The sequence below is a fragment of the Salvelinus namaycush genome, chromosome 37, assembly GCF_016432855.1.
Source record: "Salvelinus namaycush isolate Seneca chromosome 37, SaNama_1.0, whole genome shotgun sequence".
NCBI lineage: Eukaryota > Metazoa > Chordata > Actinopteri > Salmoniformes > Salmonidae > Salvelinus > Salvelinus namaycush.
This window is the reverse complement of record NC_052343.1, coordinates 26,444,240-26,471,770: the sequence shown is the minus strand read 5'-3', so window position 1 is coordinate 26,471,770 and position 27,531 is coordinate 26,444,240. Positions and strand designations below refer to the sequence as shown.

General features: G+C 44.9%; 1 protein-coding gene across 3 annotated transcripts; it reads right to left on the bottom strand.

Moving 5' to 3' along the window:
- Positions 1-1,632: 1,632 nt before the first annotated feature.
- On the bottom strand, positions 1,633-19,262 carry LOC120031206 (histone-lysine N-methyltransferase SETDB1-B-like). Of its 3 annotated transcripts, none has more exons than XM_038976847.1 (25): positions 19,179-19,262; positions 17,984-18,187; positions 17,621-17,790; positions 17,434-17,477; positions 14,309-14,414; positions 13,980-14,153; positions 13,692-13,896; positions 13,520-13,593; positions 12,794-12,984; positions 12,412-12,541; positions 12,073-12,226; positions 11,768-11,911; positions 11,254-11,590; positions 10,857-11,118; positions 10,262-10,352; positions 9,984-10,100; positions 9,726-9,895; positions 5,570-5,827; positions 5,250-5,411; positions 4,557-4,729; positions 4,301-4,320; positions 3,995-4,134; positions 3,109-3,362; positions 2,308-2,396; positions 1,633-2,148 (listed from the first exon to the last, which is right to left on the bottom strand). In XM_038976847.1, exons 1-25 carry the CDS (start codon positions 19,193-19,195, stop codon positions 2,031-2,033), a joined length of 3,804 nt encoding a protein of 1,267 aa, XP_038832775.1. In that variant the 5' UTR covers positions 19,196-19,262; the 3' UTR covers positions 1,633-2,030. The 3 variants fall into 3 exon arrangements, with proteins under 3 accessions (XP_038832775.1, XP_038832776.1, XP_038832777.1); XM_038976848.1 differs by having other exon boundaries at positions 4,010-4,134; XM_038976849.1 differs by lacking the exon at positions 19,179-19,262 and adding an exon at positions 18,499-18,611.
- Positions 19,263-27,531: the final 8,269 nt, after the last annotated feature.

The following is a 27,531-nucleotide window of genomic DNA, read 5'->3' as shown; positions in this document are numbered from 1 at the left end:
AATGCTCAAAGATTAATGAAAATGTTTCTCCCCGGTGTTCAGAGACCAAAGGTGTCTTTGCTAGTTTAAGTAACTGCGGGACCATTCAATACTGGCACCACCCTGGTCCACACAAATGTCATCACCAACATCAGCCAAGCCTACAGCCCAGTTACAGGTACTGCTTACACCAATATACTATACTGAACAAAAATATAAACGCAACATGTAAAGGGTTGGTCCCATGTTTCATGAGCTGAAATAAAAGATCCCCGAAATTTTCCATACGCACAATAAGATTATTTCTCTCAAATTGTGTGCACAAATTTGTTTACATTCCTGTTAGTGAGCATTTCTCCTTTGCCAAGATAATCTATCCACCTGACAGGTGTGGCATATCAAGAAGCTGATTCAACAGAATTATCATTACATAGGTGCACCTTGTGCTGGGGACAATAAAAGGCCACTCTAAAATATGCAGTTTTGTCACACAACACAATGCCACAGATGTGTCAAGTTGAGGGAGTGTGCAATTGGCATGCTGACTGCAGGAATGTCCACCAGTGCTGTTACCAGATCATTTAATGTTCATTTCTCTACCATAAGCTGCCTCCAAAGTCACTTTGGAGAATTTGACAGTACGTGCATGCTCATTGTCCTCACCAGGGTCTTGAACTGACTACAGTGGGAAAATACTCTCCTTCGATGGCCACTGGCATGCCGGAGAAGTGTGCTCTTCACTGATAAACCCCAGTTTCAACTGAATGGCGTCGTGTGGGCGAGCAGTTTGATAATGTCAACGTTGTGAACAAAGAGACCCATGGTGGCGGTGGGGTGATGGTATGGGCAGGCATAAGCTACAGACAACAAACACAATTGCATTTTATCGATGGCAATTTGAATCCACAGCGATACCGTGATGAGATCCTGAGGCCCATTGTCGTGCCATTCATCTGCTGCCAACACCTCATGTTTCAGCATGTTAATGCACAGTCCCATATTGGAAGGATTTGTGAACAATTCCTGGCAGCTGAAAATGTCCCAGTTCTTCCATGGCCTGCATTACCCACCAGAGATGTCACCCATTGAGCATGTTTGGGATGCTCTGGATCAACACCGTGTTCCAGTTCCCACTAATATCGAGCAACTTCGCACAGCCATTGAAGAGTGGGACAACATTCCACAACCAACAGCCTGACCAACTCTATGCAAAGGAGATGTGTCGCACTGCATGAGGCAAATGGTGGTCACACCAGATACTGACTGGTTTTCTGATCCATACCCCTCCCTTTAGTTTTTTAGGTATCTGTGACCAAACGATGCATATCTGTATTCCCAGTGATGTGAAATCATTCATTATGGCCTAATGAATTTATTTCAATTGACTGATTCTTATATGAACTGTAACTCAGTAGAATCTTTGAAATTGTTGCGTTCATATTTTTGCTTAGTGTACATGTATGAAGACCCAAGTCCATAGGGGCTCATCTACAGACACTGAGTCCAACATCACTAACAGGCTACTCCAGTGTCTATGAAAGTGGCTTCCTGCTTTCCTGAGGGAAACACTACTACAGCTGTAATGAGCCCAAATGATATCTAGGCCTGAGGTACACTGAAATCCTTCTGTATAAAACATAATTAAAAACTATGTGGAATGTGTGGAAAACAGGATTTTATTCAGTTGTGAGAAGAGCAGTTTGGTCTGAATTCACAGACAGTCAAATACAACTGGGCATACAGACAACTGGGCATACATACAAAACAGTAAAGAATTACAATACATCAGCAATAGGCAGCCAAACAATTCAGAAAAAAAGATAGAGGGGGAGGAACAAAAGAGAAACGTGGACAGAGACTCTTGTGGGTGTAGGTGTCCCATCTTCTCTAATGACATAGTAAGGGAGGTTAGCATAGTGTGTCCTTACAGCAGGCTTCTTCTACACACAGAGAGGAGACGGAGTTAGACAGGTCTTTTCCAGAACTCCCTCTGCACTCCGAGATAAGATGAAGAAATAGAGGGATGAGATGGAGGTATAGAGGGTGGTCTCTTATAGCAGTCTTCCTCTGCACTCTGTTGAGCCACAGCAGCACAGTAGCTCCTTTCCCTCCACACTGCCAACCTCGTAGTTATAGTCCCATGTCAACTCTGTCCCCGCCCTGATACGCCTGCACACACACACACACACACACACATTAGTGGATGAGTCAGTGGTCAACATTCCAAGTGCTCAGCACAAAACCACATTTCAAATAATACATGTTTGTTTATCAGAGTAACAGGGTTCTACCAAGTCTATGTAACCATGTGTAATACAGAACACTGACTTGCTGGCGAAGAAGGCTACCCAGGGGAAACGCAGATCGTGTGTGTCTACAAACACATTCTGGACAAACAGGTTGGCACTGCAGCTGTGCTGGAAGGGGGAGAGATGAGAGGGAAGAGAGGAGAGAGAGCTTCATTCCCTTTGTCAAAATGCATATTGTCTCCATTCCAAACTGGAATGTTGCGCGCTGATGACGCATGCCTTCTGTTGCTGTTTGATGCCAGCGTTCAAATCAACTGGGAACTCGGAAGTCTCTGACTTCAAGATAAATGGGAACTGGAGAAAAAACTAGCTCCAACTCGGAATTTTTTTTTTGAATGGTCATCCAACATGGAATTCCAACTCGGGTCTCTTTCTAGAGCTCCGACTTTCCGACCTGAAGTTCACGGACGTCATGATTTGACCGTGTATTTTTACGAGTTCCCAGGTGTCTTGAAAGCAGCACAAGATGCTGCAGCAGCAGCTCTTCCGCTGTCTGACAGATTTTCCACTAAAAGACTCTGTATCTGTATGCTGTATGCGTGTGATAAATAAGATACATAACCAATATACTGTACACACGAGCCAATTACATTCCACTAAATTATGCAAATGTACCTATAGACTGATAAGCATGACCAGTTAACTGTATTTCCATCAACAGTATTTCCATCAATGAATAGGCAAAAACTTCGCACTGGGATTTTTTCTATTGGCCGGCGGTAATTTTATTTATCGGCTTTTTTATGCATTTATTTTTAAAATCAGACAAAAGCCAGCTATTACCGACTAATAGAAAGTGACACACACGTATCACACTCACGTTGAGGTAGCGTCCCAGGTTGCCCTCCAGCTTGGCGTCGATGATGTAGCAGGACTCCTCGCCATCGAAGAACTGCCGCGTGTTTTTAGGTCCACTGTCTCCCCCGTCCCCACCCTTACCCTGTGCCCCTCCGTGGCCCCCCGGGCCTCCCCCTGGCCCCATCCCAGCCCCTCCAGTCTTCACCATCAGGCCATGGGAGTTCTTCAGAGCAATGCCTCGCGTGGACTTCACAGCCACCTGCCTCTTCACCGCACCTGAGACAGGAGGCAAGGAGAGGGAGGAGAGGAGGATGAAGGGGAGAAGAGAAAGGGTCAATTCAGGGAGAAGCACCACATGAACAGGTCTGGTAATACCTGATAAAACACAGAGATCTATGAACCCACAGCCCCAACTTCCCCCTCTCCTCACCTGTTTTCCCCTCCCCCCCCTCAACCCCTACTCCCATTGTTCCTCCCCCCTCCAATTTCCTCCTAAACCGGTGCACGTTTTCCTCCACCTTCCCTTCACCCCCTACCTCCCCCATCCTCTTCTCCCCCTACCTCCCCCATCCTCTCCTCTCCCTACCTCCCCCATCTTCACCCTGTGTGCATTTCCCTTCTGCCTTCCTCTTCTCCCCCTACCTCCCCATCCTCTCCTCTCCCTACCTCCCCCATCTTCTCCCCGTGTGCATTTCCCTTCTGCCTTCCTCTTCTCCCCCTACCTCCCCCATCCTCTCCTCTCCCTACCTCCCCCATCTTCTCCCCGTGTGCATTTCCCTTCTGCCTTCCTCTTCTCCCCCTACCTCCCCCATCCTCTCCTCTCCCTACCTCCCCATCTTCTCCCCGTGTGCATTTCCCTTCTGCCTTCCTCTTCTCCCCCTACCTCCCCCATCCTCTCCTCTCCCTACCTCCCCCATCTTCACCCTGTGTGCGTTTCTCTCTCTCCTTGTTGTCGTCAGATCCAGAGCTGATGGTCTGGACGTCATCACTGTCCGACAGCGTCATCACATCCTGCCTCTTCCCTCCCTCCGTCTTCACTGATTGTTGACTGCGGAGGGCGCAAAAACACACACTTAGACTCACTCAACCTTATCGACCGTTATTCATATGGCACATTTTACCAAGTACATTTGATATTGTGCAACACAGGCCTAAAAGGGCCAAGCCAGAGTTAAATAGGTTGAAATTACATTTCACAATCATTCACTACGTACCTTTTCTGGTCTCCGGGCTCCTAGAACAGAGAACACAGGAGAAGGTGTATCAATATCCAACCAGAGCACCGGAACACAAATCACTCATTAATAAACATGAGAAGGAATCAATCATTACATGAGAGGGTGTCCAATCAGAACACCAGGAAATGAAAGCAAGAGATTGAGGCTGATTGAATTCTCCTAATATATGTAATAGGATCTACACAAAATAGCTGAGGTGGATATGGGCTACTCACCCCCCCACCTCCCTTACCTTCTTCTCTATCTTCAGTCCCTCCATCTTAACGGTGGCCTGGGAGGTAGAGGGTTGGTTGGTGAGCCAGGACGCTACTTTACTCTTCCCACTCTCCTCTGGCATGGGGGGCGGCTTCCTGTCCTCCTTTCCCCCCACTGACACACTCATCCCATCCTTACTGTCCTGGCTCCCTGGATGGGGGGGCAGATCAAATAAATATCATTTTACATCACGCTGCTACATGTAAAAAGGTTTAACACAGCCGTTTTTCTCAATATCAAATATATCTGGGAACAATTAAGTATCTTACTGTGATTGTTTTCCATTAAAATAGTCAAAAATTGAATAAATTGTATAGAAAATGGCAATTTCTCAGCATGAATCTTGCTAGGACTGTCTGGGAGTATTTGTATTTATTAAGGATCCCCAGTTGATCCTGGCAAGTGGGGAGGGGGAAACAGATAACTAGCTGTTATTGGCAGAGCTGTTTGGAACTCTTTCTTATTAACTAATTTACCGCCTGCTGATGTCATCAGGCAGGACAAAACACCATCCCACCACAACAGGCTGACATTTCAGGTTGTCTTTTCAAATAGCTCTTACACCAACCTCAGTGTGGAAATATATATATCACATTTGACTGTACTGGGCCTTAACTTCCTACTGCAGGCCCAGCGTGACAACTGAGGGTTCAGTAAAGTGCACACACACCTTCCTTGACGCCCTTGGCCTGGCGACGGGTGGTGTAGCTCCTCCACACAGAGCTGGAGCTGTAGTAGGGGTCCTTTACAAACGTGTCGTCTGAACTTTTGTCGTTGTTCGACTCTTCATCACTATCCCCATCCTTAGAGGAGTCGCCACCAGCACCCCGCGCTGATGTTGAGAAGGAAGTCGTAAAACGGCAAAAGGTGTCATTTCAAACTCTATGCGAGTCCTAAATGGCACCATAATCCCTATATAGTGCACTACTTTGGCTCTGGTCAAAAGTAACAGCCAGACTCTTTCTAGACTACTAAACTGTGACCCCTCACCTTTGCCAGCAGGGTTGGCAGCATTGGTTCTCTGGGGGGGTTTGGGAAGGGTCTTGTTCTGCAAAGCCAGGGAGGACGAGGGGGGGTTCTTCAGCCTGGACATGTCCACCCCGCTCCCGTCACTGTCTGAACAGTGGGCCTCACTCTCATACCCTTCCTTGAAGTTCTCCACACTCTCTATGTGGTCCAGGTTAGCAAAGTACTCATCACCCATCTCCAGACCCTCCTTGTCCGCAAAGTCATCTGTCAGAATCTTACCTGGGAGAGAGGGAGAGGGAGAAGAGAGTGAGAGAGAAGAGAGGGAGGGAGGAGAGAGAAGACAGGGAGGGAGGAGAGAGAGAAGACAGGAGAGAGAAGAGAAAGAAAAGAGGAGAGAGAGAAGACAGGGAGGGAGGAGAGAGAAGAGAGAGAGGGAGGAGAGAGAGAAGAGAGGTCAGGGAGGAGAGAGAAGAGAAGAGGGAGGGAGACAAAAACAACACTAGACACTATGGAACACAAAGGTTTTACTATCTCATCCTGGGATATACAAGATCTGAGGTCATCTGCCTTTGGTCTAAAGAACAGGAACCCAGACTACAAAAAAAGTGGAAATACAGACATTGTAATCTTCAAGAAAAATGGTATAGAGGAGACAAACCCGCTGGTTGCCCAGAGAGCTGGTAGTCCCATCCACTGAACTACCAGGTGTGGAACAAGAAAGACACTCAGGGGAATGCTAACTTGGTATAGCGCTGAGCTAACACACTCTATTAAATTAGTCAAAAGAGGAACAACTTACACCTGGCCAGAAATGAATAAGGAAATTATCCCAACATAGAAAAATGTCCTCATGTGTGCTACCTATATCCCCCAATAGAATCCTCATACTTTAACGATAAGAGCTTCTCCATCCTAGAGGGGGAGATCAACCATTTCCAGGCCCAGGGACATGTACTAGTCTGTTGTGACCTAAATGCCAGAACTGGACAAGAACCTGACACTCAGCACACAGGGGGACAAACACCTACCTGGAGGTGACAGTATTCCCTACCAAATATGCCCCCCTAGACACAACTATGACAAAACAACCAACAAAAATGGGTCACAACTCCTGCAGCTCTGTCGCATGCTGGGTCTGTACATATTCAATGGTAGGCTTCGAGGAGACTCCTACGGTAGAAACATCTACAGCTCATCCCTTGGCAGTAGTACTGTAGACTACTTTATCACTGACCTCAATCCAGTCTCTCAGAACATTCATGGTCAGTCCACTGACACCCCTACTAGATCACAAGCAAAATCACAGTATACTTGAACAGAGCAAAACTCAATCATGAGGCATCAACGCCAAAGGAACTGCACAATATTACGAAATGCTATAGAAAAGTGTAGTGTCGATACCTACCAAACAACAACAAATTCAATCCCTTTTAGACAACTTCCTGGACAAAACATTTAACTGTAACAGTAGAAAGCCGAAACAGTATATTTGACCGTTCAGCTTCCCTATGAAATCTAAAAATCTCAAGCAGACAACCAAAGAAATTTAAAGCAATGACAAATGGTTTGCTGAAGAACGCAAAAACCTAAGAAAGAAATTGAGAAACCTGTCCAACCAAAAATATAGCGACCTAGAAAACCTGAGTCTACGCCTTTACTATGGTGAATCACGAAAACAATACAGAAAAAGGAACAGCACGTCAGAAATCAGATCAATGTAATTGAAGAATCCATAGAATCTAACCACTTCTGGGAACACTGGAACACAAAAACAAACACCACAAAGCATCATCTATCCACAAGGCAGATGTATGGATCAACCACTTCTCCAATCTTTAGGTCCTATAACAAAGAACAAACAGCAAAAACAGGATCAACCACAGATCTTAGAGTCAGCTATTAAACACTACCAGAACCCACTGGATTCTCCAATTACATGGAATGAACTACAGGACAAAATAAAACCACTCCAACCCAAAAAGGCATGTGGTGTTGATGGTATCCTAAATGAAATGATAAAATATACAGACCACGAATTCCAAGTGGCTATACTAAAACTCTTTAACATCATCCACAGCTCTGGCATCTTCCCCAATATTTGGAACCAAGGACTCATTACCCCAATCCACAAAAGTGGAGAAAAATTCACCCCAATAACTATTGTGGGATACGCGTCAACAGCAACCTTGTGAAAATCCTCGGCAATATCATTGACAGCAGACTCGTACATTTCTTCAATGAAAACAATGTACTGAGCAAACGTAAAATAGGCTTTTTACCAAATTACTGTGCGACAGACCACGTATTCACCCTGCACACACTAACCAAAACTCATGCTTTGTTGATTTCAAAAAAGCTTTTGACTCAATTTGGCATGAGGGTCTGCTATACAAATTGATGGCAAGCAGTGTTGGGGGGAAAAAAACATACAACATTATAAAATCCATGTACACAAACAAGTGTACAGTTAATATTGGCAAAAAATACACACACATTTTTCCACAGGGCCGTGGAGTGAGACAGGGATGCAGCTTGAGCCCCACCCTCTTCAACATATATATCAACGAATTGGCGAGGGCAGTCTGCAGCACCCGGCCTTACCATACTAGAATCTGACCTGGGCCCTGACAGTAAATCTCAGTAATACAAAAATGTTGTTCCAAAAAAAGTCCAGATGCCAAGAACACACAGACAAATTCCACCTAGACACCGTAGCTCTAGCACACAATAAAACAATACATACCTCGGCCTAAACATCAGCACCACAGGTAACTTCCACAAAGCTGTGAACGAACTGAGAGAGAAGGCAAGAAGGGCCTTCAACGGCATCAAAAGGAACACAAAATTCAACATCCCAATTAGGACCCGTCTAAAAACACTTGAATCAGTTATAGAACCCATTGCCCTTTATGGTTGTGAGGTCTGGGGTACGCTCACAAACAAAGAATTCACAAATTGGGACAAACACCAAATTGAGACTCATCCAAATAATTCATGCAGAAGCGAAATTATGCCGATACCCGCTAATGATCAAAATCCAGAAAAGAGCCATTCAATTCTACAACCAGCTAAAAGAAAGCGATTCCCAAACATTCCATAACAAAGCCATCACTTACAGGGAGATTAACTTAGACAAGAGTCCCCTAAGAAAGCTGGTCTTCGGGCTCTGTTCACAAACGCCCAGGACAACAACATAATTACACCCAACCAAATCATGAGAAAACAAAAAGATCATTACTTGACACATTGGAAAGAATTAACAAAAAAACAGAGCAAACTTGAATGCTATTTGGCACTAAACAGAGAGTACACAGTGGCAGAACACCTTACCACTGTGACTGACCAAAAATTAAGGAAAGCTTTGACTATGTACAGACTCAGTGAACATAGCCTTGCTATTGAGAGAGGGCGCCGTAGGCAGACCTGGTTCTCAAGAGAAGACAGTCTATGTGCACACTGCCCACAAAATGAGGTGGAAACTGAGCTGCACTTCCTAACCTCCTGCCAAATGTATGACCATATGAGACACATATTTCCTTCAGATTACACAGACCCACAAAGTATTTGAAAACAAATCAAATGTGGATAAACTCCAGCATCTATTAGGTGAAATACCACGGCAGCCAGATGTGTGACCTGTTGCCACAAGAAAAGGGCAGCCAGTGAAAAACAAACACCATTGTAAATACAACCATATTTACATTTATTTTCCCTTTTGTACATCGTTATAACACTGTATATAACCATAATATGATATTTCAAATGTCTCTAATCCTTTGAAACTGTAATGTTACTGTTCATTTTTGATTGTTTATTTTACGTTTGTTTATTATCTATTTCACTTGCTTTGGCAATGTAAACATGTTTCCCATGCCATTAAAGCTCTGAATTGAATTGACATGTGAGGAGAGGAGAGCGAGAGAGAAGAGAAGAAGGGAAGTAAAGGAAATAGGGCAAGACTTTCTACGTTAGTATTCATTCATCTGTAGGCATTTAAACAATTATATACACTGACAAGGAGCCATGTGCTGTTATGAATGCTTATGACAAGTCTTATTATGCAGTGCACTTCCGACATGTAATGCAATGTGAATACCGGTACATACTGTTATCCATGTGTAACGCCTGCTATAACACCGTTCTGTCCCCTCCTCCACCACACCACTTAGTGACGTACCTGCGTAGATACAGACGAAGGATCCCTTGGCCACGTCGTCCAGACAGCGGATGCCCCAGCCTTTGTTCTGGGTCTTAAAGAGCTGCAGCCTCACCTGCAGACCGTGCTGCACCAGACGGTTAGTACACATCTGACTGCAGCACTTACAACGCTTATTACACTCATAAATCCTGAGAGAGGGAATGACGGAGGGGGAGAGATTAGTAAGAGGGATGTCTGTGTTTGTGGCTGTGTGTCTTGTTTGTGTGCGTCTCTCACCCGGTGGGCAAACACTCCTCCAGTCTCTTTTGTGTGTATCCAGCCGTGTGGTTGATCTGTGCTCCAGGGGTACAGGCTGTGGCCTGCAGGGTCAGTTGGTGACACGAACACTTGGACCTGCACAACACACACAATCCCCATTTCAACACTTTCAATTGACTAAATGAGTTAATCCCTGATTTAACAATTGGACAGGTGAAATCTATGTAGTGGAGGCCATACAGAAGACAGAGCCCAGATGAGGGGGTCACAGGAAGGTCAAGAGTCACAGTACTGACTTGTCCCTGCAGCCGTCGGTACAGTCACAGCCCACCAGGAACTCTGGACTGGTGTTGATGAACACTCCATCTTCAGGGATACGCTCCTTACCTGGGAACACACAGACATCCATCAGTCACTGACGTCTTCAGGAATTCTTCACCATAGAATCAGAACTAATGTTCCAGTTTTATGACTTCATCTCAACTGACTCCCTATTCTAGGTAGCCTAGTGGTTAGAGCATTGGGCCAGTAACCAAAAGGTTGCTAGATCGAATCCCTGAGCTGACAAGGTAAAAATCTGCCGTTCTGCCCCTCAGCAAGGCAGTTAACCCACTGTTCCCCGGGCGCCGAAGACGTGGAATGTCCAATTATGGCAGCCCCCCTGCACCTCTCTGATTCAGAGGGGTTAAATGTGGAAGACACATTCCAGTTGAATGGATTCAGTTGTACAACTGACTAGGTATCCCCCTTTCCTTACGTGTTGTGTAGCTAGTGCACCCCCATTGGCCCGTACTATACAGGAAGACCTAGCGCTCTGATGGGTAATCATTTGATTGAGGCCTCTATAGGAACTCAAGGCCTATATACTGATTGAGAAATCCCTCTCCTCACTGTAGGCCACGTCGGGGGGCGGTGTGATGTCGATCTCGTTGACGCAGGACAGGGGAATGTCCTCGCGGCCGTTGGTGATGTCTCGAATGTAGTAGTAAGGCTTCTGGGGCTGGAAGCGCCGGTCGACCAGGACATAGGGGTCCAAGCAGAACATCTCCAGGAAGATGAAGTCACAGCGCGTCTGGAACAGGTAGCGCTGGATCTCCGCCATGCTGCGCAGACACAGCCCACAAGGAGACTTGTAGATCACATGGAACGACATCTGACGGGGGGGTTGGGGAGAGAGAGAGATGGGGGGTGAAAGATAGTAAATACCAAAATCTGCCCCCCCTATAATAATCAAAATCCTGCTTCCTGAGAGATAAAATACATCTCAAAGCTCTTTTTCTGTATTTACCTTGCGGTTGACTCTCCGTCGCCCCGTCATGCGTCTGAACTCGTACAGTAGAGGGGTGAGCAGGGGGTTCCTGCCCCGGTGCATATCTGGTCTGGAGGGCCGGATACGGTTGAGACAAGCAGGCTGGCAGGTGTGAGGCAGGTAGAAGATGCGGTCTGTGGGGGCGCGGTACGAGGGCTCGTGGGGAATCCGGTCGTTACTGAAGGTGTATGGGGTCACTGCAGGTGCGGGGGCAGTGGGAGGGGCTTGGGGAGGAGGGGGCAGAGACTGCTGCTGGTGTTGGATAGGCTGTAGGGACGTGAGAGTCTGGATGTTGCCAGTCTGAAGGACATACATTCTGGAGGGGGGGTGCGAGAGTGAAGTAGAGTTACGAATAGATTCCTATAAAACTGCATATTTGTGAGTGTGGCTTTTTAGTAAGAGATTATGTTCAATAGCAGTAGGAGAAGGGAACTAATTAATGCAGATTTGATGATTTTTATTATGATCATACATTTCCTGTCCTCTCTCTCACCTGGATGAGTTTCCAGGAGAACCAGTTGAAGGTTGGGGCTGCATGGCTTTAGGGGCATGGCTATTACTGGCCAATCCAGTGCGAGAGCCTCCTGGCGTGGGAATGTATGGAGAAGTACTCTTTTTAGCCATCTGATACTTAGGACTGTTGAGGGTGGGGGAGAGAGAGAGAGAGGAACAGGAGGGAAGAAGGGGGGGGGATCAGGGAGAAAAGGGGTAAATGTAGCAGCGAGAGGGGAGAGAGGATGTCCATTTTCAAGGAATGTCACAAGATTTACACTGTGTGTCTGTGTGTGTCATACTCACTCTGTTCGTGCAAGCTGATTGGGCTGGGAGGGTGTAGGAGGGATGGAGGAGGGTGGGGAGAGGGGATGGGGGGATTTAGTGGGGGTCCCACCGGGGGTTGTGGTGTTCCCCCCACTGTGATACTGGACCACAGGGCCCTTGGTCCTCAATGCTCCTACAGAGAGAGAGAAAATGGTTAATGACATCACAATGAAGTTATCCAATGAAGGACAGGTCAAGGTTCCGTCATGTACAGTATAATATGTGATCCCGCTGGGTTATTAAAGATGGATTGATTGGTTAAGTGATTGGTTTGTTTGTTGATATATTAATTGATTGATTGACTAGAGTGAGTGTTACCCATGCTGGGGCGTGTCCTCTGCTGGCCAGCCATCTTCTTCTCCTGGGTGTTGGCACAGTTGGTCTTCAGATTGAACATGGGCTCCAGCCTGGTTGAACCGCGGTAGATCCACTCACTACGCTTGTCATCCTGAAGGAGAAAAAAATAATCATACAAATGGATTACCACAGAGATCACTTTTCAGTCATTTAATTGCTTTATCTTATCTACCTTATTTTCATATTTTGTTGAGTGTCAAGTCTGCAGAAGTAGTGTAAAAACGTGATTCAAAACCAGAAACTAAACTATCCCTGTTTATAACATATGCTGCGACCATCATGTTAAATCAGACTATAAATAAAGTTAGCTGGTAATCAAATCCCAGTGATGATGTCATCATACCAGGAAGAGGATCTTGACGAGGCTGCCGTCCACCTCCTCCACTCTGCTCCTCCACCACGTCCCCTCCCACTCTGTCTTGATGACCTGGCCTGCCTTCAGCAGCACCATGGGCCTGTTGGGGTATGACGTTATATACTCCTCTATGAAGTCTTTACACGATGCATCCTCTATGTCCTCCCATGTACGCTTCACTGGGGGAGAAAATATGATGGGGAGAGAAAGAGGGGAGATGGTGAGAGAAGACAATGGGGGAGAGGCAGAGGGGGATGGGAGAGATGGTGAGAGAAGACAATGGGGGGAGAGGCAGAGGGAGAGGGGAGAGTTGGTGAGAGAAGACAATGTGGGAGAGGCGGAGGGGAGAGATGGTGAGAGAAGACAAATGGGGGAGAGGCAGAGGGGAAAGATGGTGAGAGAAGACAAATGGGGGAGAGGCAGAGGGGAAAGATGGTGAGAGAAGACAATGGGGGAGAGGGAGAGGGGAGAGATGGTGAGAGAAGACAATGTGGGAGAGGCGGAGGGGAGAGATGGTGAGAGAAGACAAATGGGGGAGAGGCAGAGGGGAAAGATGGTGAGAGAAGACAATGGGGGAGAGGAAGAGGGGAGAGATGGTGAGTGAAGATGTGAAGAGGGTAAGCTGAGGTCACATCACAAAACCAGATTGATAGGAGAAAAGAGAGCATTATGAAAGGAAAGAGAGGACATGAAGACAGAAAGGAGGGTTCTTACTTGGTCTGCAGACAGGGTAGAGCTCAGGCAGGGTCACGTAGGAGGCATAACCGTCGTCAAAGAAGATCAGGAACCTGAAACACACATAGACAACGGTTGAAACATCTTCACAACCCTTCACCAAACACACAGAGGATATTTGAAACATGCTCACACACACACAGCTTCTCACCTCATGCGGTTCTTGTTGTTGGGCATCTCTGCCACGATGCCAGCGTAGAGCCAGACCTGGTTGCCGTCCTTGTACTTGGCGACCACCCTGGCTCCCACGTACAGCCTCTCCAGGGTGGGGTGATAGTGAAACGCTATGTGGTTCCCAGACAGTAGACTCTTCCCCTTGTTCTCAAACTTCACCTTGTACTTACTGTAACCATTACCTACAAACACACACATTCAATGTCAAACTTCACCATGTGCATAGGTGTGTGTGTGTGGAGAGGTGTGTGTATGCGTGTCTCACCGACAGGGTTGATGGCGATGAGCATTCCGCTGTGCCAGGTCTTGGTGCGTTTCTTTCCCAGAAGACTCATCTCCAGTCTGATTTCATCATCCTTCAGGGAGGGGTTAGGCTGGGTGGGTGTGTTCCTGGGCGTGGCCTGGGACACAAACACTGCTGGCATGGGCACTGGGCCACCTACACAAAATATAAAATGCACGTGAACATTTGTGCAGTATGTACACACACAAAGACACTGCCATCATGGGCAATACTGAAGAGAGAACGCCACCTAGTGACCCGGAGGTATACATCAATCACAGACATATAGAATTGCACATTGGTGCCATTACCTGGCTGTTGTATAGCAGGCCCGGAAGAAGAGTTCTTGTTCACTGTCTGGGCCAGCTTCAACACCTGCTGGGAGGAACGCTGGAGAGCTGCCGACGCCTCCTTAAACTACAGGACACACGTACGCGCACACACAAACAAATAACACATACATATGGATATTGTTCAAACACAACACATACATATGGATATTGTTCAAACACAACACATACATATGGATATTGTTCAAACACAACACATACATATGGATATTGTTCAAACACAACACATACATATGGATATTGTTCAAACACAACACATACATATGGATATTGTTCAAACACAACACATACATATGGATATTGTTCAAACACAACACATACATATGGATATTGTTCAAACACAACACATACATATGGATATTGTTCAAACACAACACATACATATGGATATTGTTCAAACACAACACATACATATGGATATTGTTCAAACACAACACATACATATGGATATTGTTCAAACACAACACATACATATGGATATTGTTCAAACACAACACATACATATGGATATTGTTCAAACACAACACATACATATGGATATTGTTCAAACACAACACATACATATGGATATTGTTCAAACACAACACATACATATGGATATTGTTCAAACACAACACATACATATGGATATTGTTCAAACACAACACATACATATGGATATTGTTCAAACACAACACATACATATGGATATTGTTCAAACACAACACATACATATGGATATTGTTCAAACACAATTAACACATACATATGGATATTGTTCAAACACAATTAACACATACATATGGATATTGTTCAAACACAATTAACACATACATATGGATATTGTTCAAACACAATTAACACATACATATGGATATTGTTCAAACACAATTAACACATACATATGGATATTGTTCAAACACAATTAACACATACATATGGATATTGTTCAAACACAAATAACACATACATATGGATATTGTTCAAACACAATTAACACATACATATGGATATTGTTCAAACACAATTAACACATACATATGGATATTGTTCAAACACAATTAACACATACATATGGATATTGTTCAAACACAACACATACATATGGATATTGTTCAAACACAACACATACATATGGATATTGTTCAAACACAACACATACATATGGATATTGTTCAAACACAACACATACATATGGATATTGTTCAAACTTCTTTCCGAATTTTAACTACCACCAGTGTTTGTACAGTGGGGCAAAAAAGTATTTAGTCAGCCACCAATTGTGCAAGTTCTCCCACTTAAAAAGATGAGAGAGGCCTGTAATTTTCATCATAGGTACACTTCAACTATGACAGACAAAACGAGAAAAAAAAATCCAGATTTTTAATGAATTTATTTGCAAATTATGGTGGAAAATAAGTATTTGGTCACCTACAAACAAGCAAGATTTCTGGCTCTCACAGACCTGTAACTTCTTCTTTAATAGGCTCCTCTGTCCTCCACTCGTTACCTGTATTAATGGCACCTGTTTGAACTTGTTATCAGTATAAAAGACACCTGTCCACAACCTCAAACAATCACACTCCAAACTCCACCATGGCCAAGACCAAAGAGCTGTCAAAGGACACCAGAAACAAAATTGTAGACCTGCACCAGGCTGGGAAGACTGAATCTGCAATAGGTAAGGAGCTTGGTTTGAAGAAATCAACTGTGGGAGCAATTATTAGGAAATGGAAGACATACAAGACCACTGATAATCTCCCTCGATCTGGGGCTCCACGCAAGATCTCACCCCTTGGGGTCAAAATGATCACAAGAACGGTGAGCAAAAATCCCAGAACCACACGGGGGGACCTAGTGAATGACCTGCAGAGAGCTGGGACCAAAGTAACAAAGCCTACCATCAGTAACACACTACGCCGCCAGGGACTCAAATCCTGCAGTGCCAGACGTGTCCCCCTGCTTAAGCCAGTACATGTCCAGGCCCGTCTGAAGTTTGCTAGAGAGCATTTGGATGATCCAGAAGAAGATTGGGAGAATGTCATATGGTCAGATGAAACCAAAATAGAACTTTTTGGTAAAAACTCAACTCGTCGTGTTTGGAGGACAAAGAATGCTGAGTTGCATCCAAAGAACACCATACCTACTGTGAAGCATGGGGGTGGACACATCATGCTTTGGGTCTGTTTTTCTGCAAAGGGACCAGGACGACTGATCCGTGTAAAGGAAAGAATGAATGGGGCCATGTATCGTGAGATTTTGAGTGAAAACCTCCTTCCATCAGCAAGGGCATTGAAGATGAAACGTGGCTGGGTCTTTCAGCATGACAATGATCCCAAACACACCGCCGGGCAACGAAGGAGTGGCTCCGTAAGAAGCATTTCAAGGTCCTGGAGTGGCCTAGCCAGTCTCTAGATCTCAACCCCATAGAAAATCTTTGGAGGGAGTTGAAAGTCCGTGTTGCCCAGCAACAGCCCCAAAACATCACTGCTCTAGAGGAGATCTGCATGGAGGAATGGGCCAAAATACCAGCAACAGTGTGTGAAAACCTTGTGAAGACTTACAGAAAACGTTTGACCTCTGTCATTGCCAACAAAGGGTATATTACAAAGTATTGAGATAAACTTTTGTTATTGACCAAATACTTATTTTCCACCATAATTTGCAAATAAATTCATTAAAAATCCTACAATGTGATTTTCTGGATTTTTTTTTCTCATTTTGTCTGTCATAGTTGAAGTGTACCTATGATGAAAATTACAGGCCTCATCTTTTTAAGTGGGAGAACTTGCACAATTGGTGGCTGACTAAATACTTTTTTGCCCCACTGTATGTATGTATGTATGTATGTATGTATGTATGTATGTATGTATGTATGTATGTATGTATGTATGTATGTATGGGGAAGAGAGAGAGAGACAGGGCTGGAGAGAGAGAGACGGGGCGTGAGAGAGACAGCGAAGGGAGAGAGAGAGACAGCGAAGGGAGAGAGAGAGACAAGCTTGAACACCAGCTGGGAGGAACACTGGAAATCTGCAGATAACAGGGTCAATTAATACACATTCAATTAACACGAGTGTGTGTGTGTGACTAATTATTTTTCTCACCATTGCATCCTGGACAGGTATCCCAGGTTTCTTGGGTGGAACCACTGAGAGGAAGAGGTCAGAGAAGAGTGAAAAAAACCCAGGTTAGACATTCACTCCTGTGTCTTATCCTGGAGCTGCCCCTCTGGAAAGGTTTCCTTTGGTAAACATATTGTTTAGCTCACTGGGAGTAAGTGTCAGTACATACGTAAGCCCACAGCGATGACATCATCATCGTCATCATCATCATCAATTTCTATGACATCAGAGGACTGAACCCCTCCCACTCCACCCTCATCCTCTGAAGAGCTCTCCTTGTAGACCAGACCCATTTTACTGTAGGTGGACTTCACCAGAGCCTCACACTCCACTATGGACCTGAAACACACACACAATGGAGAGAATCACACAGACGTTAACACACACACACACCTGTCCTATTTTACAGTATGCCGGGCCTCACATTCTTCTATAGACCTGACACACACACACACCCTAAAGTCTTCCACTCTACTATGGACCTGAGAAAGAAAGAAACAAAACATCATCCCCCCCCCCCACACACACTCACTGGTTGGCATTGTTGAAGAGTTTGTCCACCACCTCCTCTTCCTTCTCTTTCTGCTCCACCCATTCTTTGAGCTCAGCCAGCTGGGCCTTCCTCTGGCGGACTGCCTCGCTCCTCTCCACCTCCTCCTCAATCCACTTACTCAGCTCCTCCAGAGACACACCCAGCTCCTCCTCCAGACCAGAGTCCCAGCCCTCCACCTCCATCCTGGCGGGAGACAGGCGTGAGAGATGGAACGGGGGTCAGGCAGAGAGAACGATGGAGAGACCGGGGTTGAGACATACAGGGAGGGAGAGTAAGAAAGCAACGGGAGTAGCGTAGAAGGGGAGGAGGCAGAGATAGAAAGGACAGAGTGAAGATGAGGCAAAGAAAGCGAGAGAGATTGTATAGAGTTAGCTAAGATTACATTGTTACTGATCAAGCTAGTGTTAGCTAACTAGCTAGCTAGCCAACTACACGGTATGCTGAACCTTGTTTTAGTTTCAGGGCCGATTAAACACGTTGGGACTAAAACTCACCTGTACAATCTGTTTAAAATATCACCCTAAGTAGTTTATATTGTAACAAAGGTCATGCATTGGAAGTGTTTTCAATTTCATGTGATCGTCGCATTGTTTTGAAACGAGGGACCACTGTTCAGGGACATCGACAGTGCTCGTGGTAGTTGTAGTCTTATAAATAAACGTATTTAACTAATCTTAGAAGATCCAAATAAACAGTTGAAACTCGTTATTTGGAATGAAAGCTATTGTAATCAAAAACCTTTTACACCATTTGTATATCATACTAACATAGGGGGGCACTTAGTGAACAATTTAAACTACAACTACCAAATGTCACATCGGCAAAAGGTGAGCATACAGCGGTGCGCGGAGAAGACACGTTTAGCAGTCAGAAATATTGTACTGTAGTAGCTTTAAATGAAATTCCTGGGGGAATGCACTTTTTTAAAGTAAGTGATTTTGTGCACGTAATCACAGTGGATCTGCATTTATCGGACAAGTTGAGTTTATTCAAACAATCTTGCTAACACGAAAGTTACTGAGCTGGGGAGGCAGACTAGCTAGCTATGCTAACAAGCAGTTCAGTCTTTTGTAGTTGCCTTCTCTAAATCTATATCCGGTCACCATATAATGCATCTGCAACTAAAAACTGTTTATGAATCGAGACAATTTTTATTGGAAGTTAATGAACTCACCCATCATTATTGTCCATTTATCCAGTCATTCAGCTAGAAAGCTACAGACCACTCACAATACCCCGCATACAACTTCTTCGTCCTGTGGCTTTCCGGCAGACTAGATGCTGTGTTGCGAATTGCTGCCCTTAGCAGGTCGGAATGCGGACTGCACATTTTGATAAAAAATGGGGAATGGGGTAAAACTTAAATTGCACCATCAAACCCTACTATACACTATCCCCAAAAACCATCAGCCCATCCCACTATTTTGGCCCTAAACGATCCTATAGCATTGCAGGCTGTCAGCCTGGTCGGATGGAACCCTTCTCTCAAAACTTCCTGTAGATCTTCTGCACTAAAATCTCTGACACACAAATATTTCTCTGCTGCTGCAACTACCATCTATCTTTTGTGAATTTTTTATTATTTTTATTTTTTTATTTCACCTTTATTTAACCAGGTAAGCTAGTTGAGAACAAGTTCTCATTTACAACTGTGACCGGGCCAAGATAAAGCAAAGCAGTGCGACACAAACAACAACACAGAGTTACCCATGGAATAAACAAGCATACAGTCAATAACACAATGGGAAAAAAGAAAGTCTATATACAGTGTGTGCAAATGGCGTGAGGAGGTAAGGCAATAAATAGGCCATAGTAGCGAAGTAATTACAATTTAGCAGATTAACACTGAGCAGATGATGATGTGCAAGTAGAGATACTGGTGTGCAAAAGAGCAGAAAAGTAAATAAAAGCAATATGGGGATGAGGTAGGTAGATTGGGTGGGCTATTTACAGATGGACTATGTACAGCTGCAGCGATCGGTTAGCTGCTCAGATAGCTGATGTTTAAAGTTAGTGAGGGAAATATAAGTCTCCAGCTTCAGCAATTTTTGCAATTCGTTCCAGTCACTGGCAGCAAAGAACTGGAAGGAAAGGCGGCCAAAGGAGGTGTTGGCTTTTCCACTCCATCAGTGCAGTTGACCACCACCATATTACGCAATAAATCCAACCTTTCTAAAACTCATCTTCTCTGGCTCTCTCTCTTCAGGCCTACTCACTGGTGGCCTCCCAGTTGACTCACTCACCATTGGGCTATCCTCTACTCTCTTCACTGCCTCAGCATAGGAAACTTTCTGCCCCACTTGAACTCTGGCAATCTCAACCTGTCTCCCTCTCACAGGGCACTTCAGATCCACAGCTGCATTGGAACCCCCACAATTGACAGACAGTGCTTTCTCTATGCCAGTTGTACACTCCCTCTGACTACCCTCCTGCACATTTTTTACATCATGGGATCTCCCTTCTACACACTGCTGCAATGTGTCTGAATCTTTGGCACTTAAAGCACCAAAGTAGGTTTGAAACAGGGCCTCGCAGAATATCCAATATAACCTAACCAGACCTTATGAGGTAGAAACTCTGTGTCAAAGCTCAACAAAACTGACAGGGTATTGTCAGTCTCGCCATTGCCACCAGGTCTACGTCTCAACAAACGGCAGGCGTCACAAACACCAGGAATTTTCATTTGATCCACCTCCACACTCAAAACTACCCCACTGATCACCCCTTTTAGCGGTACCCTGCTCCGGAGAGCAAAGCACACCACAGGTTGAGCCCCGGGCCGCGTGACTCGAAGCGCCCGCTCTGTCGCTGCAGGTAATCCTGGACTGGCTCAACCTCAGAGTACTGACCACTGCTGTCTGACTCCATTTAGAGATCGTCAAGATTCTCAAGAATGCATGAAGACCTATAAGTAATATGACTTGGTTTGTAATCAGGAGACGTAGGTATGTGCACCTCGAACGAAGGTGTATACCCAGGAGATAAATCTCTGATCTTAACAGCGCAATTCTTACGCTGTCGCATCATCATACCTCCCGGAAAGAAATAAAGTGGACCTCTCCCTCCACCAATGATCTGCTTTCAGTCAGACTGGAATACATGTAGGCTCCTTCTTCAATGGTTGTGTTCTTCCCATTACCTCATCCCTTACTTTTAACTCTCACTAATTATTGGCAATTAACGTGTATTATGTTTATTCAAAATGACATGAAATCATCGACCTTCCTCTGACCAGCTCCTTATGCTCAAGCCATGAATTGACCCTTTCCATCTTCAGAAGTTGCAGCTTTCAAAGACTTGGCATCTATTGCTTGACCTGTCATGATATTATAAGGATTATAATATTATATTGCTAGTTTGTTTTTTGCTCTTCAAGTGCTTTGAGACTCTATGGAAGGCGCTATAGAAATGTAATCAATTACTATTATTATAACCTAGACTGCATATTGTAAAAACATCACAAATTAAACAGACATTCAAGTATGCTTTTTATTGTCATGTCATTTTCCCTCATGGCTTAGCCTATTTGTTTTAATGGAAAGCAGATGTGAATATGACAGTGGCTGATTAGGAATACAAAAACTAAAATGGTGGTCATTCCTACGTTTATCTGACTCTGGTCCTTGACATGCTGACAACTGTAGACTTTCCCAAAAGCACATTGCCTAAACATAAACTGTACTGTAACAATTTGAAATCCTCATGGTCCCATTTGCTCCTGTTTTCCAGGTTATCAGGGTGTCTGATGTTCATCTCCAGATCTGTGGACTGATGAATTATCCAAACTTTGAAGTACCACTCCCTTCATGTGCTTCCTGCTCCTCTTGATTCCCACAAGTCTAACTACGAAACCAAACTTCCCACCTTCAGCACACTAGCCACAGTCGGGCTAGGGCTCTTCCACTATGCTCACATTATTTCCTGCCCAGTATGGAGTGAGGTCACTCTTCAGGTTGTTCCTCCGTATTCTGGTATGCGGCGACAGAGATGGCGCTGTAGGGGTTCAGGACCATCTGGGCACAGCGCACTATGGTGAACAGCAGGAAGGAACAGAGTAGGAAGACAAAGAAGAGGGCAAAGCCCAGGTCCACGTCCACCTCCATCCTGGCCACCGGCAGAAGAGGAGGGTCCATGACTTATCGTATTCAAATGAGACTGATGCAGACTGACAAAGGTAAAAAAAATATATAGGTAGAAAAACTTTTTTTAACGTGTCCTTTGCTGCTTGGTGTTGGACAACACTAGAATCCAAACTTTCTCTCTCTCTCTCTCTCTCTCTCTCTCTCTCTCTCTCTCTCTCTCTCGCCCGTCCTTGCTTTTGTGTCTATCTACTTGTTCTAACAACCTTGTTCTAGCTTGTTCTAATGAAGGGTCTTAATGCTGTCTATGCTTCTCTAGAAGCTTCTTTAGACTTCTCTCTATCTACGTCGTGTTAGGATCTGTTTTGCTGTTCAGTTTAAGTTAAGTTGTGTGAATCTCCTTTCGCTTCAATGCCCTTCCCTCTGGACCATACTGCTCAGGGTCCAGCCCCCTCTCTCTCTCGTTCTCAATCTGCACTCTCTCTCCTGCTCTCTCTCTCCTCTCCCCTCTCTCTCTCCCCTCTCTCTCTCTCTCTCTCTCTCTCTCTGCTGTCTCTCTCCCCTCTCTCTCTCTCTCTCTCTCTCTCTCTCTCTCTCTCTCTCTCTCTCTCTCTCTCTCTCTCTCTCTCTCTCTTATTTGCATAGGGTTGATGTACTCTCCACTTGTGTGAGTGTCTCTCTAGTGGCATCAGAGTACAGGAGGCAATCTGCATCTTTTTGGTCAGGATCAGTTTCCACCACCGTCTCAAGTGAATTGCCACCAAGGCATCCTTTTTCAATTCCTCTACCTTTATTTTGTCCTGATCAGCTTTTCTTTCATTTTGATTGTTTTGTTGTCAAACTAAGTCTATATTCTCTCTCGCTCTCGCTCTCGCTCTCCCTTTCTCTCTCTCTCTCTCTCTCTCTCTCTCTCTCTCCCCTAGGAGTCCTACTCAGTGGCCCCTACTTTATCCCCCAATGTCCCTACCACCCTACCCAATCCACTCTACTGTAGGCCAGCTATTCTTCAGGCTTCAGCATGCAGAGGACACGTGTACTCACACCTGTGTCAGGTAATGGTATATCTATAGGAAGGTGAAGGTGCATTACAGTGTTTAAACACCTCAGCAAAACACCAACACACAACACAGCTACAATGTCTCCTCTCCATACTGTATATGCATATACATCCCTATGGACGAACACACAGGCTCAGTGGTCTAATGTACAGTCATGTGTTTGTTTACCCACAGATTGACAGTTGTTTGCTTTGTTTCTCCCTTCCATCCAAGTCTACGTTTCCAAGTCTACGTTTCCACCACAGGATAGGCATCATGCCACGTGCTGTTCCCCCTAGTCCTGCCTCCTGCCCCTCCTGCTGGTTGTTGTTGCCTCCTGGGGAGTTCCAGAGCCCGGCCTGTTGCCTGGACTGAGTCCTGCTGGCTGTTCTAATCTCAGTTACGGCCTGATCGTCACCAAACCCCTCTTTAACTATTCATGGGACACAGGTGCCAAGTGTGACTGAGTACGTCCATCTGTTTGTCCATCCCCAGGGGGGTTGGGAGTGCCGTCCAGGAGAGGTGAAGAGAGGGAGGGAAGTGAGAGAGAGAATGAAGGAGTAGGGGAATAATTCTCATGTCATATTCATGTTCAGACCACTAATGATGTCACACAGACTGGATGTCACACAGAAGAGTGTAAGATGTAAGGAACATCCAGGTACAATCCCACCAGAGTGATACTACTGACCAACCTGAGAAGGAAGGAGTAATCCTATCTGCCCTACTCCAACACCTCCAGCATTCCATCCCATTTCACCCCCAGGCTGTGAACGAGAGAGGAGGAGGAGAGGAGGGGACGAGGGGAGAGGAAACTGATCTTTGGCCATAGATCTGTGTTTCTCTGACCACTGATGAAGTAGGAAGGGATGGAAATGGATACAACCCAATCAAGGCAGAGTTGGATTTTGTTTCTTTGCCAATTAAGTAACACAGACCACATGTAAAGAAGTGAATCGATGGATGATAGATGGATTGATATCACTTAATGAAGTTGCAGCAAGTTGAGAGCCTCTGCTGCATAATCGGTTAAAGTATATTATAATGGTGCGTCTTTGTTTATATGTGTGTGTACATAGGGGAGTAGAAACTAGTGCATCTTGGGTCTATCAGCTCTCTTCCTCTACCTAGTGTTCATCATGTTTTAATTTGAACCTTTATTTAACTAGGCAAGTCAGTTAAGAACACATTCTTATTTACAATGACAGCCTACCAGGGAACAGTGGGTTAACTGCCTTGTTTTGGGGCCAAACATCAGATTTTTACTTTGTCAAGTTGGGGATTCAATCCAGCAACCTTTTGGTTACTGGCCCAATGCTCTAACCACTAGGCTACCTACCACCCCAGGATGTGTTGTGTACTACACCACTTGTCCTACAGCAGTGTCTAGTGTCCATCATGTGTACTACACCGCTTGTCCTATAGCAGTGTCTAGTGTTCATCATGTGTACTACATCACTTGTCCTACAGCAGTGTCTAGTGTTCATCATGTGTACTACACCACTTGTCCCACAGCAGTGTCTAGTGTTCATCATGTGTACTACACCACTTGTCCTACAGCAGTGTCTAGTGTTCATCATGTGTACTACACCACTTGTCCCACAGCAGTGTCTAGTGTTCATCATGTGTACTACACCACTTGTCCTATAGCAGTGTCTAGTGTTCATCATGTGTACTACACCACTTGTCCTACAGCAGTGTCTAGTGTTCATCATGTGTACTACACCACTTGTCCCACAGCAGTGTCTAGTGTTCATCATGTGTACTACACCACATGTCCTACAGCAGTGTCTAGTGTTCATCATGTGTACTACACCACTTGTCCCACAGCAGTGTCTAGTGTTCATCATGTGTACTACACCACTTGTCCTACAGCAGTGTCTAGTGTTCATCATGTGTACTACACCACTTGTCCCACAGCAGTGTCTAGTGTTCATCATGTGTACTACACCACATGTCCTACAGCAGTGTCTAGTGTTCATCATGTGTACTACACCACTTGTCCTACAGCAGTGTCTAGTGTCCATCATGTGTACTACACCGCTTGTCCTATAGCAGTGTCTAGTGTTCATCATGTGTACTACACCACATGTCCTACAGCAGTGTCTAGTGTTCATCATGTGTACTACACCACTTGTCCCACAGCAGTGTCTAGTGTTCATCATGTGTACTACACCACTTGTCCTACAGCAGTGTCTAATGTTCATCATGTGTACTACACCACTTGTCCTATAGCAGTGTCTAGTGTTCATCATGTGTACTACACCACTTGTCCTACAGCAGTGTCTAATGTTCATCATGTGTACTATACCACTTGTCCTATAGCAGTGTCTAGTGTTCATCATGTGTACTACACCACTTGTCCTACAGCAGTGTCTAGTGTTCATCATGTGTACTACACCACTTGTCCTACAGCAGTGTCTAGTGTTCATCATGTGTACTACACCACTTGTCCCACAGCAGTGTCTAGTGTTCATCATGTGTACTACACCACTTGTCCTACAGCAGTGTCTAGTGTTCATCATGTGTACTACACCACTTGTCCTACAGCAGTGTCTAGTGTTCATCATGTGTACTACACCACTTGTCCTATAGCAGTGTCTAGTGTTCATCATGTGTACTACACCACTTGTCCTACAGCAGTGTCTAGTGTTCATCATGTGTACTACACCACTTGTCCTACAGCAGTGTCTAGTGTTCATCATGTGTACTACACCACTTGTCCTATAGCAGTGTCTAGTGTTCATCATGTGTACTACACCACTTGTCCTATAGCAGTGTCTAGTGTTCATCATGTGTACTACACCACTTGTCCTACAGCAGTGTCTAGTGTTCATCATGTGTACTACACCACTTGTCCTATAGCAGTGTCTAGTGTTCATCATGTGTACTACACCACTTGTCCTATAGCAGTGTCTAGTGTTCATCATGTGTACTACACCACTTGTCCCACAGCAGTGTCTAGTGTTCATCATGTGTACTACACCACTTGTCCCACAGCAGTGTCTAGTGTTCATCATGTGTACTACACCACTTGTCCTACAGCAGTGTCTAGTGTTCATCATGTGTACTACACCACTTGTCCTACAGCAGTGTCTAGTGTTCATCATGTGTACTACACCACTTGTCCTATAGCAGTGTCTAGTGTTCATCATGTGTACTACACCACTTGTCCCACAGCAGTGTCTAGTGTTCATCATGTGTACTACACCACTTGTCCTACAGCAGTGTCTAGTGTTCATCATGTGTACTACACCACTTGTCCTATAGCAGTGTCTAGTGTCCATCATGTGTACTACACCACTTGTCCTACAGCAGTGTCTAGTGTTCATCATGTGTACTACACCACTTGTCCTATAGCAGTGTCTAGTGTTCATCATGTGTACTACACCACTTGTCCTACAGCAGTGTCTAGTGTTCATCATGTGTACTACACCACTTGTCCTACAGCAGTGTCTAGTGTTCATCATGTGTACTACACCACTTGTCCTACAGCAGTGTCTAGTGTTCATCATGTGTACTACACCACTTGTCCTATAGCAGTGTCTAGTGTTCATCATGTGTACTACACCACTTGTCCTACAGCAGTGTCTAGTGTTCATCATGTGTACTACACCACTTGTCCTATAGCAGTGTCTAGTGTTCATCATGTGTACTACACCACTTGTCCTATAGCAGTGTCTAGTGTTCATCATGTGTACTACACCACTTGTCCCACAGCAGTGTCTAGTGTTCATCATGTGTACTACACCACTTGTCCTACAGCAGTGTCTAGTGTTCATCATGTGTACTACACCACTTGTCCTATAGCAGTGTCTAGTGTTCATCATGTGTACTACACCACTTGTCCTACAGCAGTGTCTAGTGTTCATCATGTGTACTACACCACTTGTCCTATAGCAGTGTCTAGTGTTCATCATGTGTACTACACCACTTGTCCTATAGCAGTGTCTAGTGTCCATCATGTGTACTACACCACTTGTCCTACAGCAGTGTCTAGTGTTCATCATGTGTACTACACCACTTGTCCTATAGCAGTGTCTAGTGTTCATCATGTGTACTACACCACTTGTCCTACAGCAGTGTCTAGTGTTCATCATGTGTACTACACAAGTGTGAACATCACACTGACCCAAGCAACATCGTCATTCAACTCCTTTATTTTGATGATTAATGTATTTACAGCTGAATTCAGACAAGCAACACACACTCATACACACACACACCACAAGATACACAACCCAGACACCAACAATCCTCCCCTTGCACTCTCACACACTCATCAACAACACACACATACACACTCACACACTCACACACTCACACACTCACACACACACACACACACACACACACACACACACACACACACACACACACACACACACACACACACACACACACACACACA

Excerpts from the sequence above, each read along its gene's own strand:
- LOC120031206 (XM_038976847.1), bottom strand. Across the intron at positions 17,791-17,983 it reads CTCTTCAACAATGCCAACCA|GTCCATAGTGGAGTGTGAGG; the intron begins GTGAGTGTGTGT and ends TGTGTGTTTCAG. Across the intron at positions 5,828-9,725 it reads CTTCGTCTGTATCTACGCAG|GTAAGATTCTGACAGATGAC; the intron begins GTACGTCACTAA and ends CCTCTCTCCCAG.